The sequence below is a fragment of the Mastigoproctus giganteus genome, chromosome 2 (genome assembly GCF_048544385.1).
Source record: "Mastigoproctus giganteus isolate SK-2022 chromosome 2, ASM4854438v1, whole genome shotgun sequence".
Classification (NCBI taxonomy): domain Eukaryota; kingdom Metazoa; phylum Arthropoda; class Arachnida; order Uropygi; family Thelyphonidae; genus Mastigoproctus; species Mastigoproctus giganteus.
In genome coordinates this window covers 26207702-26228446 of record NC_143576.1, presented here as the reverse complement: position 1 = coordinate 26228446, position 20745 = coordinate 26207702, and the positions used below count along the sequence as shown (strand labels likewise).

The 20745-nt window shown below is 38.7% G+C and overlaps 1 protein-coding gene across 3 annotated transcripts in view; it reads right to left on the bottom strand.

Annotated features, from left to right (window-relative positions):
* Rbcn-3A (rabconnectin-3 alpha) overlaps positions 1-20745 on the bottom strand; it is a 980796-nt gene that overhangs the window by 358450 nt on the left and 601601 nt on the right. For all 3 annotated transcript variants that reach the window (XR_016547873.1, XM_090388469.1, XM_090388476.1), the window contains exon 37: positions 7626-7782. Coding sequence is in view for 2 of the 3 variants with exons in the window: in XM_090388469.1 (XP_090244595.1) it covers positions 7626-7782 (157 nt within the window). In the remaining variant the exon portion in view is untranslated. The remainder of the gene's footprint in view (positions 1-7625; positions 7783-20745) is intronic.

Below are 20745 nucleotides of genomic sequence, written 5' to 3'. Positions count from 1 at the left end.
ATCACATTAGGCCAGTTGATGTCTATGGGTTAAATGTTGATGACCTTGCTCAGACAAATTCAATTTGTATTTTGCATTTATATTCACACATGAGTTCTTTAAGGAAGGAGATGCCAGAAGTTTATCAAACTCTAATGAGCAGCTAAATAACTTTGTTATAATTGAAATGAAAGTGGAGAAGAAATTGTTGACGATGGACATAAAAAAAAGGCATCTGGGGAAGATGGAATCTATAAAATTATATTAATGGAGGCAGCAAAGGAGATAAGGAAACCCTTAGCCATAATTATGAGAGCATCCTTAGATATAGGGGGGGGGGTCCCTATGGGCTGGAGAAGTGCAATTATGTCCCCAATTGATAAATGGGGATCAAAAGTCTATATGAGTAATAAGACCTGTTAGCTTAATCTCCATTCCAGAGAAAATAATGGAATCACTGGTTAAAGTAATGCAGCAACATTTGGACAGGCATAAATTTTACTGCAATCACAACATGGATTTGTCAAGAGGTGGTCTTATCTAACTAACCTGATAGGTTACTATGATGCAGTGACCGAGGAACTAGATGCAAAAAATAATTTGGACATCATATACTTGGATATCAGGAAGGCTTTTAATACAGTTGTACATTGACTGCTGTACAAACTGGAGAAATATGGCATTAAGGGAAAGTTACTGTTATGGATAAAGGAATGATTGAGAAGAAAAAGACAGTGGTTATCAATGGACACTACTCTTCATGGACTAATCTCATTAGTGGCGATCCTCAGGGTTCAGTGCTGCACCTGTTGTTGTTTTCAATATTTATAAATGATACTGATGAAGCTATAAGGATTAATGTCTAAGTGTGCAGAAGATACAAAGGCTGGCAAGGTTAGTGACAGTTATCAGGGTGAGCTACTCAACAAGATCTAGGAAAATTGGGTTGATGGGCTGAGAAATGGCAGTTGGAGTTTAACATTGACAACTGCAAAGTACTGCCCATGGGTAGCAGTAACCCCAGAGCAATTTATCAACTGAGTGGTACTACACTCAGGCTAGTGGAGAATGAAAGAGACTTGGGGGTAATTGTGCAGTCAGACATGAAATTCTCTGAGCAGTGCAGACATGCCGCCAGAACAGCTCATGGGGTTTTGTCAATGATATACTGAGACTTTGCTGGCAGGGATAAGGAAGTGATTATCTCTTTGTATAAGGCCGCTTCTTGAGTACTGTATACAGGTCTGGAGGTCTCACTTTAGGAAGGATGTAGATCTGATGAAACAGGTGCAGAGAAGGGCTGCCAGATTGGCGAAGGAAACAAAAGGGTGCTCTTACCCGGAAAGGCTTCATTTCTGGAAATTGCAGCATCTCGAAACCAGGCAACTGCAGGGATATCTGACTGAGGTTTTTAAAGACTTGGTTTAGATTGAGTAAGCTGAATGTTAATTGTATTCTTCCCCTTGCTGAAACTACACACGAGTGTGCATAAATTCAGGTTGAGGAAGGATGGTTGCTGGATAGAAGTGTGGAAGTTGGCCTTCAGCCACTCGATGGCTGATTGTTGGAACAGGCTTCCATCTTTGTTGTGGAAGTGTATGGGCTGAATAAATTCAAGGGCGGACTAGACAAATTCTTGGAGGGTATGGACGGATGATTTTTTTTTTTTTTTGGCTGATGCTATATAAGCTTGTTTTATTGCATCGTTTGCCATACTACTACTATGGTACTGGTGGTGATATGGATGTTTTGAGGTACAAGGGCAATTTTCTATTCATATATTGTACAATCTTTATATAAAAAGTTAGTTATTTAACATAAAAATATTTAAGATAAAAATACTTTTTATTATTTTTTTTAAATTAAAAAAAAAAAAGGCAAAAATCTAATCTAGGTTACATTAGAATGTAACTTGCTGCACTCAATATGTGCTTCCTACTTGGTTAAACCTTCTCCATGCATACCTTCACTTTTAATCAATAACTGAAAATGATTACAAAAGCAGAGTATTCCATCTTTTAATGATTTAGATTTTTTCAACTTATCTTGTTTTATCATTTAGTGACAAACCATGATAAGAAAATCTATGCAGCTTGTTTAAAAAAAAAAGCAGATAATTTTAATTGTAATTCATGTGTTACGAGAAGGATATTATAGTTATTCATAATGAATTTTACTGTGCAAACAATATTACATTTAGTAAATTAAACTCCCACACAATAGAAATACTTAATAAATGATGATGTCTCATGATAGGAAAGATAGCCACATCTTTCCTGATCACACCTAATCAGAAAATATGTGGCATCTATTACTAACTGTGTATGACAGACAACTAAAAGAGGTTTATGTTTTTGACTATGAACTATGAAAGACAACCAAAAGGAGGGCTTTAGGATAGATAATGCCTTGTTCCCCTTACTAGTGGAGGCATTCATAGCAGATTTTGCTCTATTACACACACACACCTGGCTCTGGTATTTAGATAATTTTCATTCCCATCTCAACTCACAAGGTTCCAACATATTTCTCTGGAATTGGAAGAAGATAAGGCCATCCTCTTCCCGATATATTTATCATGAACAGTAACAACTTCTTTATCACCATATACTATAAACCCACTGCCTTTAATTTATGCTCCACAACCTCATTTTTATAAAAGTAGGAATTATCAGGGGGACAATCAAGAATGTCCCCCTGATAATTAGGTCCTAAAAAATCAGCAGCCATCGATACTTGGAGGCTGCTGGCGAAGAGCTCAGATATGAAGTCAATCCTACTTTCCACACATCTGTCTGTTACTCTCAACAACTTTCAGATAACTTTCAACATCACAAGAGGCATCGTGTAGGGGCATGTGCTTTCAACTATCCTGTTTGCAGCAGTTTTAGAACCTTTCCCAGCACGCAATTCTAACTTTGTTTCTCATGCAGACAATTTGAAGTTCTATGTGAGTTCTGATCATCCTCATCAGATTTTTGATATTAACCAATAAGCCTCCACATAGATAATGAAACTGTAAAACTAGCCACAATTGGGCTGCATCTGAACCCTTCCAATCTGAAAAGTAGACTTAGTATACAGAAAACAAGCTCCCATTCCCTCTATATTCCCTCCCCCCAACATGACCAGAACTGTTATCACCACGTGATCTTCCAACCAAAGACAACTCAAGCCAACCAAGAAATGCCCAGTTAAGAATTTCTAATCATTCATTGAGTTGATTCAGTGTAGCTTCACAGTTCTAAGAGTGTTGTAAATTTCTCAATCTATAAGCAAATTTTATATACTATGTAACTTCAAAAAAGCAAAAATGTAACAGGATATATATTCTAATTTTCTCATTCTACTGATGAGGTCCAAAGTAGTGGTATGTAACACATAGTTTATTATCATTCAATCTGATTGTAAAGTTAATTAAATGTTTTACTTCTATACAGTGATGTGCTGTTTCATTTTGATTATTGTTTTAAAAAAACTTACAGGATGTCCAGTGGTTGGAAAGTGTTCATACCCATCCTGCCATGAAAATGAAATGTGGTAAATAAAAATAAGAAGCTATTGTTTAATGCACATAACACTATGCCCTTTGCTGAATACATTAGACAATTTCTTTAGTGATACTTGTGGCTTTAAGGGTGTTGAATTGCTTCTAAAACTGTTTTACAAACAGCATCCCCTTCACACTCTGTTTCACTAATTGTTCTGGAAAATCTGTTGTTTATGATAACAGTGCTTGAAATTTGCAGAGACACCATGATCCATAAGTTGTAACAGTGCACATGATTTTGGTGGTATGAAAACAACATTAAATTTTCTTTGAGACAAATATTTTAGACTTCCTCTATGTCCTGGAGCAATATCTAAGACTAGCAATACTTTATGTACATGGTTATTTTCAGTCTGATATTTACTAATAGATGGACAAAAATAATCCACAAACCATTCTTGAAAAACTGTAAAAGCTTTCTTAAATGCTTTCCAAAGAAGACAATCATGACTTGGGTAGCCCTTTAATGCCCTTAGGTTCTGGGAGTGATGAACTAGCAATGGTCTAAGTTTAAAATCTCCTGCAGCATTCCCTCCTACCACAAGAATTAAGTGAACTCTAGATTTCTTAAATCCTGGCATAGTCTTTTCCTCTTGGGCAAGACATGCTCCATGAGGCATTTTTTTTTTTCAAAATAAACTGATTTCGTCCATACAGAAAACTTGTTTGAGACTTAAAAATTTATTTCTTTTAAAATTCGCTTTAAAATTTCAGGATAGCACGATGCTGCATTTGCAATAGCAGCTGTAGCCTTCCCTAAACATTTGACATTTAAGAATGACACTTTTCTTCTTAAAATGTTTGAACTAACAGATACAAGCAATATGTATTAATTTGAGAATGCTCAAATTCTACTTGATATATTATTTTATAACAGCCACAAAATTAAAATATTTACCTTTACAATACTGTACAGTGTAGTAGTAGTAGTGGCATGTGATGCAAGAAAGCAAGTGTATGAGCTTATGCAGCATCAGCCAAATAAAAAAGAAAAAATAAAATAACACTATTCCCTCCAAATGCCTGTCCAGTTACTCCTTAAATTTATTTAACCTATCAACTTCCACAACGACAGATGGAAGTTTGTTCCAGCAATTAACCACCTGCTGGCTAAAGGCAAATTTCCGCACTTCTATTCTACATTTGTCTTTTCTTAATTTGAATTAATACCCCCTTAGGTTCGTAATCTGAACAAAGTGGAAGGATCCCATCAGAATTCAGCATGCTCAACCCATTCAAGGCCTTATACACCTCAATCAGATTACCGTGCAGGTGCCTCAATCAGATCAATGCGCAACCACTGCAATTGGCAGAACTTAGGCCTCTCTTGGTAAGAGGATCCCTTCATTCCCCTCACTAATCTTGTTGCCCTTCGCTATACCCGCTCAAGCAAATCTACATCCTTCCTAAAATGAGACCTACAGACCTGTACACAGTACTCAAGGCGTGGCCTAACCATTGCCTTATACAGAGGGACAATCACCTCTTTTTCCCTGCTAGCAAAATTCCTATATATCATTGACAAAACCCCATGACCTGCCCTGGCGGCCTGTCTGCTCTTATTTTTGCTTTCACAGTGCTTATATTTTGATCTTGTGTATATATTATGATCTTGATTACTTTTGTGATTACAAAAGTAACCAAGATTCTCAGTACAGTGAGTTATCATCAGTTGTTTCATTGTATGAATAAATGAGAGTCATATATCAGAAAACTTCATATATGACTGCACAATTACTCCCAGGTCTTTTTCATTTTCTACCACCTTAAGTGTAGTACCACACAGTTGGTACGTTTCTCTGGGGGTTACTTCTACCTATATGCAGTACTTTGCATTTGTCAAGGTTAAACTTCAGTTGCCACTTCTTAGCCCATCTGCCGAAATTATCTAGATCGTGTTGCAGTAGCACACTGCCATTACTGTCATTAACAACCCTGCCAACCTTTGTATCATCTGTAAACTTCGACACTAAGCCTGATATACCTTCATCAATATCACTGATAAATATACTAAACAACAGAGGACCCAACACCGAACCCTGTGGGACTCCACTAATAACATTAGTCCACGAAGAGCAGCACCCATTAATTACCACCCTCTGTCTTCTCCCACTCAACCATCCTTTTATCCACTGTAGCAACTTACCCTTAATACCATTCTGTCCAATTTGTACAATAGTCTTCCAGGTGCAACAGTATCAAAAGCTTTCCTGAAATCCAAATATATGATATCAAAATTATTTTTTGCATCCAGTTCCTTTGTAACCACATCATAATATCCTATCAAATTTGTCAGACAAGACTTTCCCTTAACAAACCCATGCTGTGTCCGAATTATTGCTGCAGTCTTGTCTAGATGATCCTGCAATGCATCTTTAACCAGTGACTCCATTATTTTACCCAGAACAGAACTAACTGGTCTGTAATTACTCCTGTCACCCTTCGATCCCCCTTTGTGAATTGGGGATACATTTGCACATCTCCAGTCCATGGGGACCTCCCCTGAGTCCAAGGATACTCTCATAATTATGGCTAAGGGTTTGCTTAGTTGCTTTGCCGCCTCCTTTAATATAACTGGATAGATCCCATCGACCCCCAGCTGCTTTTCTTATGTTTAACTTCAACAATTTCTCCTCCACTTTGCTTTCACTTATTACAAAATCATTAAGCACCCTGCTACAATTTGATAACCTTCTGCCATTTTCAAACCTTAACTCCTCATGTGTGAATGTAGATGCAAAATACTCATTCAGTTTGTTTGCTATCTGAGCAGGATCATCAATAGTCAAAACATCAATATCAAGTGAACCAATCAGATTCTTCCCCTTCCTTTTAGAGTTTATATAAATAAAGAAATCCTTGCTGTTTTTCTTAGCATCTTTTGCCAAAGATTTCTCGTAATCTGTCTTCTCCAGCCCTAACCTCGTTTGTGACCTGATTACAGACTAGCTTATATCTGCCATAGGCTTCTGAGTTGCTTGATAATTTATATGCATCCCATGCATTTTTCTTCTCTGTCACGAGTCTCATTAGTTCATTTGATAACCATTTAGGCCTAAACCTTGAACGATATTTCTTAATAGGTATGAAAATTTTAGTAGCTTCCACGATTAATTTCTTGAATGCTTCCCACTTTGAATTTACTGTTGGTGACATTGTCAGTTGATCCCACTGTACAGAATTTAAAAACTGTCTAAGGCCGCTGTACTCACCTTTATGGAAGGAAAAACCATTTCCTTTACCCCTGATGGTAATTATATCTTTAAGTAAATTACACATCAGTACACTGTGATCACTGCTACCTAATGGTTCCTTCATCTATAAATTCTTAATACACGAATGATCACTGCTGATAACCAGATCAAGAGTATTACCCTGTCTGGTTGCCTTTCGAACATGCTGCTGCAGAAAACAATCATCGAATAAATCCACAAAAATCTTACTAGTGTGTGAGTGACCAACCCACAAGTTCCAGTCAATATCTGGGAAGTTAAAATCCCCCATTATAAGACATTCTGATTTACTAGCCCACTCTATTTCTCTGTACAACTGTTCATTGTAATCATTCAAGTCATTAGGCCTATAACACACTCCTACTCTTATTTTTGCTTTCACAGTGCTTATATTTTGATCTTGTGTATATATTATGATCTTGATTACTTTTGTGATTACAAAAGTAATCAAGATTCTCAGTACAGTGAGTTATCATCAGTTGTTTCATTGTATGAATAAATGAGAGGATGGGCAACCTGGATATATGCAGTTTATTTCTGAGTAAATATAAAAAATTACTAGAAGTCTGCATTACTATCTTCAAAAGTATGTCAATAAAATGTTCAAAAAAATTACAATTCATCAGGAAATCAGAAACAAAAGCAAAATGTGTTTTCTATAATAATTTTTATCTTAATGAAATATGGAATGGCAGTTTCCTTTATTTTTCTATGTAACTTGTGAATTTCCAAAAAAACACAATTACCCAGACAAGGAAGGCAATTTAAGTCCGAAAGCTTCTTAATAATTAGTCATATATGAATTGGGGATTCAAATTATTTGAAAAGAATATTTGAAATAAGAGCAAAAAAAGTATGCTGACCTGTTCCAGTATTAATATTAAAACTACTTTTCCCATAATTACAGAGATCTCTTAGAGCAGCAACACTCCTTTCAAGCCATATATACAATTGATATCTCAGCTGACCTCCATCCACTTCAAAGCCTGTTGCTAAAGTACTCAACTCTTCCATCATAATCTGCAGTATTATAAGAAGAAAAAATTTCATTAAAATCAAGATGCATCTTTTTTTTAAATTCTTATTGTCACGTGGAGAACAAAACAATATTATGTTGGTGGTTCCTATTTACTCACAATATAAATTTTTTTTTATGCCAACACAAGGTACTAATACTTTCTCACATAACATTAAGACAGGGGTTCTCAAACCGTGAGTTGTGACGTCCATTGAAGAACAAAGCAGTGTTATAAGAAGAAGAAGAAGAAGAAGAAGAAAAACTCTTTATTGCATACAAAAGGCACATGGCATACACAATACCCTTCATGGCTACAAGCCAGGGGTTAACTTCCTATTTACACATATAGATATTTTGTTTTATGACAACACAAGGTTTCTAATACTAAATAAAGGAATGACTCTTGCTCACATTGCATGGGGGGAAAGCTGCAACCCATGGTTTCAGAACCCTTGCATTACTGGAATGTGAGCAAGAGTCACTTCTGTATCCAGTATTAGTGCCTTGTGTTGTCATAAAAAAATTCACACTGTGAGTAAATAAGAACCACCAACATAACATTGCTTTGTTCTCCATGTGACAACGGTAGTAAGCACCTTAATGGAGTGGTCACAATTTTTTTTTAAATTTTGTCTCAAGTTGTTAAGTTTTATCATTGTTTCATCTGATATATAGATTAAAATTTAATTATTAAAAGTGAGTGCTACATTTATTTCTTGCTAAACTCTAACCCAAATGAACTCATTAGTTTTATTTATTGGGCAGGGAATCACCCAAATTCATTTATCATTTCAGAAAGTTGCAGTACTGTACTGCAAGGTTTGAGAACCCCTGCAATAAGGTATTGTTAACAATGAGTGAGTGAGTTTTATTCTATATTCTGGTACCTATTCAGGATAAGTCACAAAACTCAACAGTATAGTTAATATATATTTTTCATGTTATTCAAAAAAAAAAAAAAAATTATACCTGCTTCAATCGACATGAAATGGGATTATTAACCTACATATATTATACAGGAATTATTAATGTAGCATGCAATACCTTTTTCCAAATGCATACATAGCATAGCCAAAAAGTTCCCAGAATAATCCACTGAACTGCAATCAATAATAGCAGTGTGATTTACTTTTATCATATTGCGGGTTTCAGCCTGCATCTATACATTTGGAGAGGTTTGTTAATCATTCAGCACATGTTTTGTTACTGCGTGCATTTCAGGTGTATTCATTTAATCATGATTTTCAAATGGGAAAAATACCAAATTTGCAACATTGCAGAAATATTTAATTTTGTCAAAAGTTTGGGAAATGGCATCACGGAATGAAACAGGAAAGAAAAAGTTTAGCACACTATGACCATGCGGAAGACCTGTAACTGCCCAAAAAATTGAACAAGCCAGAAAACTGTGTGACTTTAAGCTTGAAGAAACTATTTGAAATCTGCTGAGTTGCTCAGAATATGATACCTCAGATGTCTATCAATAATCAGTGCAATGAGTGTTAACATTCTGCAGCATCCAATAACCATCCACTATTCCTAAAGTCCATCACTACTAGGAACAAGATTTGACATTCTGTCTAAGGCCCACAAAAAAAGTGTGAATCATCAACTTTGAAACTATTTCATTCACTGTCATCAAACTTTGTAGACAAATAAGAGAAATTTACCTAAATATGATACATAGAACACTTCTGTATGATACTCTCCAGAAATTAAAATGAATAAAAGATTAATGCAAAATGATTACAGTAAAAAAACAATTGAACACAATTCAAAAATTAACTAAAATTTTGAAAAACAGTTTGCCTTCCTGAAGCAGATGATGCTTTTCGACCATATGTCTTGATCACAGGAATGGAAATTACAGAGTGTGCAAGCTTGAATCTTAAATAGAGAGATTATTTGTCCTCACGCATGCACGTGAAACACTGCGATTATTTGTCTTTGCGCATGCGCACAAAAGATCACAAATCAGAGATTAGATATGGAAGGCGAACATTAATAGAATTCTCATGTAATTTAATTTCAATGGTTTCTGCAATTAACAGTCTCATATAATTAAGTTGGACACTAAGTATTTTGGCCTCATTAAATAAAAATGTATGTTTTTTGTTAATGGCACGGAAGGCCAATTCTGAGCTGCTGCACGAACTGAGGACGTGTGCTGTTTTACGTGGACAATGAGTGGAAATCGTGTGGATCCTTAGTAAGATGACTCACAATCACTGCAAGAAATGTTGTATACCAAGTCATTTATTTGTGCTGCAAAAGAGGAAAGAACTGTGATTAAAGAGGCCTGTATGCTCTGGATTCATTATTAATATCGAATTACTGTGGACACAGAGTGAAACGGAGACAGAATAAATTATGACAAGTGTAGTAATAGGAAAAACACATACATAGATTAGATTAGATACATACAAAAAGCTTTTGGTTATTTTTGTTAATCTTCCTCAGTCACACTGACAGTTAAGAGTGGAATATGAGGGCATGTACTGCCAATCATGTACATGAACTGCATGATTAATTGTTGGATGTTGAAGCCTGTGGCTGTGATGAATGTGGAAGTTGCCAATGTTTATCATTAATCAAAATGGTTGTTTCGATGATAGGGTGGACACGACATCCACTGATCCTGTTGACCGAGGTATTGGAGCATGTGATGTTCAACGACTCCAACCAGGCACGTCATCGATAGTGGCAGGACCTATCCACAATCACGACATCGCGGTGTGGGTCAATGTCATGGTGGGTTGCCCAAATGTGTTCGGCAATGGCCGAGTGTTCTACATCCGCTACGCGGATTGCTCTTTTGTGTTCCGAAAGACGTTTTCCGAGCCGTCTCCCAATTTACCCAATGTAGCAGCTAGTACAGTCACGGCAAGAGATGTGGTAGACTAGACCACTTTGTAGTAAGGTGGGAACCGGTGTTTTCACTTTAGAGATGAGGGATTGTAACTTTCTGCCTGGGAATTGTATGCATTTTATCCCATGTAATTTTAGGACCCTAGAAACCTGTTGTGATAGATTTGGGTAGTGTGGGATAAAGGCGTTCGCGGTTGAGTCATTATCTTGGATGTTTCTGTTGGTCGCTACGTGGCCATGTGTCTGTAGGTCACACCTGTCAAGGGTATGGCAAAGTGTGGCTATCCCACCACAGGTGTGGTGGGATAGCCACACTTTGCAAGATCCGCCTTGACTTTAGCAATTTCGGCGTGCCTCTCATCTACAGATCTAGAGTGGGTCCAGGCACAAGTTAGCAAGGTTCGTGCAGTGGCAAGATGGCTACGTGCGTGTGCTGACCGGAAGTTGGTAAATTGGCCAGCACATACAAAAGTGACATTACATCAAATTGTAAGATGTAAAATCTTACAAGTAAAATATTTTATACAAAAGTAAGATTAATTTAAAGTAAAGCTTCTGATATAGCAATATGGGGCAGCGAAACCTTACAAGTCACGAATATTATTTAGATAATGGGTCACTCACTAGGAAAAATATTTAGACACGGTCACAAGAGAGAGGGGTAAACAAAGAAATGACTAGTAGCAGGAGGGGTGCGCTTCAACTCCCAGCACAGGGGGAAATAACACCAAAACAATGGAAACAGGCAGCAGTGGCTATTGGCGAGTATGTGTGAATAATTATGGATCCAAAAGGAAAATACAGCAAAGGACTGAGTTTGTCGGGACATTCCTTTGATTGGTGACACCTGAAGACGAGATGGGTAGTAAATACGGGACAAATGCAGGAATTAGAGTTATGAATGGCGTCTGGCTGTCAGTGATGGCAAGTTTTGTAGATCTTGTGAAATAAATCTGCTAAAGTATAACCATAAGTGGCTGACTTCAAAGCGACGGACTGCCTGGGAAAATTACAAATTTCTTAAAATGAGGAGTTGGATAGAGCGCTGAAGAGACAGCTTCAGTGCTCTATCCAACGGTACTTAGATAAAGTGGAAGATTATTTTAGAGTAAGGTCAAAGTTGACGAAACACAAGAAATAAGGAAATGTTTAGTATTGAGTTGGTTTATTGTTTGAAGTTGTAAAGAAAATTTATATTTCTAACTTAAGAGAGATTACCTGGAATTGTTAGCATTAAGTTAGCGACTTATGGACTGCTGTTGTGAAGAGAATTGATATTAATGATTAAGAGAATTATGGGAAGTGATTAAGACTGAATTAATTTAGTGTTTGAAGCTGTAGAGAGAGAGAGAGAGAGTGTTGAGATAAGTGAGAGAAATTTTATGAAAATGATAGTGTGTATTAACAGTTTGGTGTGACATAAGCATTGGAAGATAAAAATTGAGAGGAGGAGTGTACTATAGGCCTAATGACTCTGATGAGTATAATAAGAAACTGTACAGGTAAATAGAGTGGGCCAGTAAATCAGAGAGTCTTATAATGGGGGATTTTAATTTCCCAGATATTGACTGGAATTTGGGGGCTGGTCACTCACAAACTAGCAAGGCTTTTGTGAATTTAATGGATGATTGTTTTCTACATCAGCATGTTCGGGAGGCAACTAGAGGGAGGAATACTCTTGATTTGATTATCAGCAGTGATTCTTCATGCATTAAGAATCTGCAGATAAATGAACCACTAGGTGGCAGTGATCACAGTGTGCTGAAGTGGGATTTACTCAAAGAGGTAACTACCATTAGGGGTAAAGGGAAGGGTTATTGCTTTCGTAAAGGCGACTACGATGGACTGAGACAGTATTTAAATTCTACACAGTGGAACCAACTGATGATGTTACCAACAGCAAATGCAAAATGGGAAGCATTCAAAGAACTTATTTTGGAATGCTACTAGGCTTTACATACCAACTAAGAAATATTGCTCAAGGTTTAGGCCTAAATGGATGTCAGATGAACTAATGAGGCATATGGCAGAGAAGAAACATGCATGGGATACATGCAAATTAACACATGACACAGAAGACTATGATAGATACAAGTTGATCTGTAACCAAGTTACAAAGAAGGTTAGGCAGGCGAAGGCAGATTATGAGAAATCTTTGGCAAGGGATGCAAAGAAAAACAGCAAAGAGTTCTTTACTTATGTAAACTCTAGAAGGAAGGGGATGAATCAGATTAGTATTAGTAACGGCCGTATGGTGCAAGAAAGCCTATGGCTTATGCTGCGCCAGCCAAAAAAAAAAAAAAAAAAAAAAAAATCCGAACAAAACAATGATAAAAACAAAAATTAAATAAATAATAATAATTAATAAATAAATAAAAATAATAAAATGAAATAAAAAATAAATAAAAAGGAAATTAATCCTATCATCCTATGCGCTTCCCTTACCCGAAAGTACTCCACTTGATATCGATGAGTCAACTGCTGATGATCCTGCTCAGGTAGCTAACAAACTAAATGAATATTTTGCATCGACATTCATACATGAGGAGTTATTTAGCGAGGGGAATGCCAGAAGTGTATTCAACTCTAGCATTAAGCTAGGGAATCTTGTAATAACTGAGAGTAAAGTGGGGGAGAAATTGTTGAAGATAAACACAAGAAAGGCACCTGGGGTGGATGGGATCTATCCAGTTATATTAAAGGCAGCAGAGGAAGTAAGCAAACCCTTAGCCATAATTATGAGAGCGTCCTTGGACTCAGGGGAGGTACCCACAGACTGGAGATGTGCAAATGTGACCCCAATTCACAAAGGAGGATCAAAGGCTGACACAAGTAATTATAGACCTGTGAGTTTAACTTCTGTTCCAGGAAAATTAATGGAGGCACTAGTTAAAGAAGCACTGCAGGATTATTTAGACAAGACTTCAGTTATAGCTCGGACACAGTATGGTTTTGTTAAGGGGAAGTCTTGCCTGACCAACTTGATTGGATACTATGATGCAGTCACAAAGGAACTGGATGCTATGTATTTATTTATTTATTTTGGTTTTTAGGAGCATTAGCAACTAAGGCCATATTGCTCCGGGAATATGCGGTGGTCATTCCCTGACCTTTCCGAATCCTCCGTATTTAGTGGTGACGGGCTCGAACCCCGGTCTAATCAAGAAGTGTGTGCTACGCACTGCTGCTCCTTCCCACCTGGCTACGGAGGCGCCAGAACTGGATGCTGGGAATAACTTTGATATCATATACTTGGATCTTAGAAAGGCTTTTGATACTGTTGCACATGGAAGATTGCTGCACAAATTGGAGCAGTGTGACATTGGAGGTAAATTGCTGCTGTGGATAAAGGGGTGGCTGAGGGGGAGAAGACAGAGAGTGGTAATCAATGGACACTGCTCGTCGTTGACTAATGCTATTAGTGGAGTCCCTCAGGGATCAGTGTTGGGTCCATTATTGTTTTCTGTATTTATAAATGATATTGATGATGGTACATCAAGCTTAATGCCCAAGTTTGCAGACGATACAAAGGTAGGCAGGGTTGTCAAGGACACTACTGACACTATGCTGCTGCAACAGGATCTGGAAAGGTTGAGCAGATGGGCTGAGAGGTGGCAAATGAAGTTTAACATTGACAAATGTAAAGTACTACGCATGGGAAACAGCAACCCCAGAGGAACGTATCAACTCTGTGGTACTACACTGATAGTGGTAGAGAATGAAAGGGACCTGGGGGTGGTTGTGCAGGCAGATATGATTCTCTGAGCAGTGCAGACGGGCTGCAAGAGTAGCTCATGGTGTATTGTCAATGATATATAGGAATTTTTCTAGCAGGGATAAGGAGGTGATTATTCCCTTGTATAAGGCAATGGTCAGGCCACACCTAGAGTACTGTATACAGGTCTGGAGGCCTCATTTCAAGAAGGATGTAGAGCTGCTGGAACCAGTACAGAGAAGGGCAACAAGATTAGTGAATGGAACAAAGGGGTGCTCTTACGAAGAAAGGCTTAAGTTTTGCAAATTACAGTGTCTGGAGGCACCAGCGAGGTGATCTGATAGAGGTGTATAAAGCCTTGAATGGTTTGAGCATGCTCAATGCTGATGGGATTCTTCCTGTAGCTCAGAAAAATCATCTGAGAGGGCATAAATTCAAATTGAGGAAAGACAGATGTAGGATAGATGTGCGGAAATTTACCTTTAGCCAGCGGGTGGAGCAGACTTCCATCCCTTGTCGTGGAAGTTGATAGCCTAAATAAGTTTAAGGCTCAGCTGGACAGGTATTTTGAACAAACAGAGAGGTGAAGTGGAAGTGTTTTTTTTTTTTTTTTTTTTTTTTGGCTGATGCTGCATAAGCTTGCTTTCTTGCATCAAATGCCTCTACTAATGCTAATGCTAATGCCATATTGCTCCGGGATATGCGGTGGTCATTCCCTGACCTTTCCGCATCCTCCATATTTGGTGGTGAAGGGCTCGAACCCCGGTCTAATCAAGAAGCGTGTGCTAAGCACTGCTGCTCCTTTCCAGGAATTAAGGGTAAGTTGCTACAATGGATAAAGGGATGGTTGAGTGGGAAATGGCAGAGAGTGGTAATAAATGGACACTGCTCTTCATGGACTAATGTTATTAGTTCCCCCAGGTTTTGGTGTTGAGACCATTGTTGTTTTCTATATTTTCAATGATATTGATGAAGATATATTGGGCTTAATGTTGAAGTTTGCAAATGATACAAAGGTAGGCAGGGTTGTTAATGGCAGTAATACAGTACGTTACTGCAACAGGATCTAGAAAAGTTGGGCAGATGGGCTGAGAGGTGGCAACTGAAGTTAAACACTGGCAAATAAAAGTACTGCATAAGGATAACAGTAACCCAAAAGTAACATACCAACTGTGTAATACTACATTCAGGTAATGGAGAATGAAAAATACCTGAGGGTAATTGTGCAGTCATATATGAAGTTTTAAGAGCAGTGCAGATAGGCTGCTGGAGCAGCTCATGGGGTCTTGTCAATGATATACAGGAATTATGCTATCAGGAATAAGGAGATGGTCAGGCCCACACCTTGAGTACTGTATACAGGTCTGGAGGCCTCATTTTAGGAATCATGTGGAGCTGCTGGAACAAGTACAGAGAATCATATTTAATGACTCAGTCTACCAGCAGATACATGGCACGGCCATGGGTTCCCCTGTCAGCTCGGTCACAGCAAACATCGTGATGGAGGAGTTAGAGGGACGTGCGTTTGCACACGCACCAGATCACATCGCCTTTTGGTGTCGCTATGTTGACGATGTGTTCGTGGTCATCCCTAGAGACTCAGGTCAGCGACTTCTATCATACCTCAACTCACTATCGCCCTTCATAAAATTCACGATTGAGCTGGAGTCGAACAACTCCTTACCATATTTAGACACACTTGTCCGACGTGAAGGCACATACCTGAGGACTACAGTTTATCGTAAGCCCATGTGTGCTGGCCAGTTCACCAACTTCCGGTCAGCACACGCGCGAGGCCACCTCCTCTCCACTGCCCGAACCTTGCTTACTCGCGCCTGGACACACTCCAGCTCCGCTGATGAAAGACGCAAAGAGGTCACTAGGGTCAAAGTAGACCTTACGAGGTGTGGCTACCCCATTGACGTCCTCGACAGGTGTGATCTACAGACACGTGACATCGTGACGACCAGCTACAACACCAACAGTGACGAGCCATCCACGAGGGCATTCATCCCATACTACCCCAACCTGTCACAACAGATCGGTAGAATCCTGAGAACGCACGGAATAAAGTGCATCCAACTCCCAGGCAAGAAACTGCGTTCTTTCATTTCCAACGTGAAAACACCTGTCCCCACCCTTCTGCAGAGCGGTTTGGTCTACCGCATCTCTTGCCGTGACTGCACTAGCTGCTACTTTGGAGAGACTGGACGTCGACTCGAGAAACGTCTCTCGGAGCACAAAAGAGCGATCCGTTTAGCGGATATAGAACACTCAGCTATCGCCGAACATGTCTGGACAACCCACCACGACATCGACCCACACCGCGATGTCGTGGTGGTAGACAGATCCCACCATTACCTAAAACGTACCTGGTTGGAATCGTTAAATATAAAATCTTCGGATAAATCCTTGAACAGGAACAGTGGTTGCCAAGTCAACCCGATCACAGAGTCAGTAGTTCTGTCATTGGACAAGCGCTGGCCACGTCATCAAACAATTAAACCTCGCGTCTCACGCACCTGGCAGTGCACATCTTCATTCCAACTGCCATTCATGTATTTTTAATTCTGATGAAGGCTACCATATAGCCGAAAGCTCATATATTTCTTCTTTATTTGTACGCTCTGTGTGTAACTATAAATTCTTAATGAATCCAGAGCGCGTAGGCCTGTTTCGTTAAGTACAGAGAAGGAAATTGAGATTGGTGAAGGGAACAAAAGGGGATTCTTACCAAGAAAGGCTTCAGTTCTGCAAACTGCAGCATCTGAATACTAGGCATCTGCAAGGTGATCTGAATGAGGTGTTTAAGGCTTTGAATGGAGGATTGAAGGTGGTACAAAAATGAGGAAGGATAGTTGCAGAAGAGATGTGTGGAAAAAACACACATATGCAGAAGAAACTTTTGTCTGTTCTTGTGGAAGTTGATAGCTTAAATAAATTCAAGGAAGAACTAGACAAACTATTGGAGGGAATGAATAGGTCAATTGCTGATTTCTTTCTTCATTTTCTACTGCTAATACTATATGTAATATGTTACCGTAAAACCTCAAAATCCAATAATTCCTAGGATTGGTAAAAATCTGAAAGATCAACAATTTTCACTTTATTTCCAACTTTCACCTCTCATATGGTAAGTCTCTAATACGAGTACAGAGAAGGAAAATGAGATTGGTGATGGAATAAAGGAGGTGTTATTACCAAGAAATGAGTTGGACAGGTATTTGGAACGAACAGAGGAGTGAAATCGAAGCATCCCCCCCCCACCTTGGCTTATGCTGCATAAGCACGCTTTCTTGCATCATATGCCTCTGCTAATGCTAAGTCGTAGTATTTAAAGTTTTATTTTTTAGGAGAGTAGTGGTCACAAATTTTAGTGCATTATAAAAACAAACTAAAAAGATATGATTTTTTACCTATATTTTATTACTTTATTTGTTGTTACATAAAAAGTTTCACTGGCACTTTAATGATGTATAATTTCTTGCTGAAACATTTCTTGTACAAATTCACCTTTGGAATCCTTTTCTATAGACAGAGACACATCTCATAGCTCCAATACTGCCATTACACATAGTTAATATAAGTAATGTATCTGAACATAAATTAATCAATGCTTGATTAATTTTATATGTTCAGAAGCCTTATATATAATAATTTAATTTTAATTTTATTTATGTCCGAACATGTTATTTGTATCAATTTTATTTTTTTTTTATGTTTAGCATTCCTGTTTTATCTGTTTTTATTTGCTATTTTCTCTTCCCATGTCTGCATATGTTCACATAATCAGTAGAGTATAAATTAACCAAAGAATAAAATGAAAAGTATTTATTTATTTATGTATATATGTCTGCACAATAAATAGGCCTGTTTGTTATCCTTATTGGTTTGCTTTAGGGTTATATTTTGTATTGGAATTTTATTTGAAATTGAATAGCAATCATGACTCAGACCGGAGTTGCAAAGCAAAATGCTCAAACGAATGGGAGTGCTGTGGCTCAGGGGAGAACTGAGTGGGGCGATTGTCCTATGAATGATAGCCTTTTGAAATGCACTGCTTGTGGAGCAATCAGGAACAGGACATGATTGCCAATGGTAATGTCTGTGTTTGTGCGATGTAAGGAATGTGAGGAAATCAGGTGCCAACTCAGCGTTGTTATGGGCCTATATGAGAGCTTGAAGGACATGGTGGTTGCCCTCGAAGGATTTAAATTGAGGGGCCCATTAAGCTCTCAACTGCCCACATCAATGCAAGAGCTTGCACTTGAACGTCATGCAACACAGCGGCAACCCCCAAGGCAGAATGCACTGGTCCCAAAGGAACTAGTTGTTTTCGGTGACTCTATTGTCAGGGAAATGGGAAACATATTGTGCAAAAAGGATAGGTAGAACAGGACCAGAGTATGTCTGCCTGGGGCAAAGGTTCATGACGTTGTGAAGCAGATATCATCTTTTAAGGGCACAAATGGTGATACTGCTGTACACATTGGCACTAATGATATTAACAGTAGGAGACCGGCGGAATTACTTAACAAGTTTTTTTTTTTTTTTATGAAACCCCCAAACACAAAAGGTATCAAAACCGATAGTACTTAGTACCATGCATGGGTTGAAGGAGAAGTATGGGGGAAGGGGGGGTGTATGCTGGAAACTTTGCTCTAGAGACTAAACATGGGTTTCACCACTTCAAGACTCCAATAAGCAAAGTGGTATTTCACCAGTTGATGAAAGTCATCTACCACCTACAAGTACCGGTCGATGTTGAAAAAAAGTCATGAGTTAGGGTTGAATTTGAAAGTGTCTGAAATTCTGCCCAGACACAATAGGAGGAAGTATATGATGAGAACCTTGTCGATCAATTAGGCCCTGGAAGGATTGTGCAATGCTCAAGGGGTAGAATTTTTCTCTGCCTGGTCTGTGCTTGTTAACAAGAGAGACTGCTTCTACAGGGATGGGATACACTTAAATAGAAAGGTTGCAAGAATATTTGCTGATGCTACCGAGGCAGAATTAGGTGGGTCGGAAAACTGCTAGCTTGGGGGGGTTACACGGACTTATAGATTAACAGTTGCCGCTGGCAGAGGTGAAAGTGATTCTTGCACTGCTTCTATTGAAATGCAATTGAGCAGCAGCGTGGAAAGCAAGGCAATGGGGTTTTCCAAGCCTGCTGGGAGTCATAGTCAGGGTAAATAAGAGTAGAAACAGGTGCATATATATACTTGCACCTGTTTTAACTATACTCCTAGCATTGTACACCAATGCTAGGATTATAGTTAATAAAATTGATGAGCTTGAAGTGCTAGTCAAGACATCAAAGGCAGATACTGTTGGGATATCAGAAACATTGTGTTACACAGACATTAGCATTGGCATTTGATGCAAGAAAGCAAGCTTATGCAGCATCAGCCAAAAAAAAAAAAAAAACCCACTTCCACTTCACCCCTCTGTTCGTTCAAAATACCTGTCCAGCTGAGCCTTAAACTTATTTAGGCTATCAACTTCCACGACAAGGGATGGAAGTCTGCTCCACCCGCTGGCTAAAGGTAAATTTCCGCACATCTATCCTACATCTGTCTTTCCTCAATTTGAATTTATGCCCTCTCAGATGATTTTTCTGAGCTACAGGAAGAATCCCATCAGCATTGAGCATGCTCAAACCATTCAAGGCTTTATACACCTCTATCAGATCACCTCGCTGGTGCCTAGTCTCCAGACACTGTAATTTGCAAAACTTAAGCCTTTCTCCGTAAGAGCACCCCTTTGTTCCATTCACTAATCTTGTTGCCCTTCTCTGTACTCGTTCCAGCAGCTCTATATCTTTCTTGAAATGAGGCCTCCAGACCTGTATACAGTACTCTAGGTGTGGCCTGACCATTGCCTTATACAAGGGAATAATCATCTCCTTATCCCTGCTGGAAAAATTCCTGTATATCATTGACAATACTCCATGAGCTACTCTTGCAGCCCGTCTGCACTGCTCAGAGAACTTCATATCTGCCTGCACAACCACCCCCAAGTGACTTTCATTCTCTACCACTGTCAGTGTAGTACCACAGAGTTGATACGTTGCTCTGGGGTTGCTGTTTCCCATGTGTAGTACTTTACATTTGTCAATGTTAAACTTCATTTGCCACCTCTCAGCCCATGTGCTCAACCTTTCCAGATCCTGTTGCAGCAGCATAGTGTCAGTAGTGTCCTTGACAACCCTGCCAACCTTTGTATCGTCTGCAAACTTGGACATTAAGCTTGATATACCATCATCAATATCATTTATAAATACAGAAAACAATAATGGACCCAACACTGAGCCCTGAGGGACTCCATTATTAACATTAGTCCATGATGAGCAGTGTCCATTGATTACCACTCTGTCTTCTCC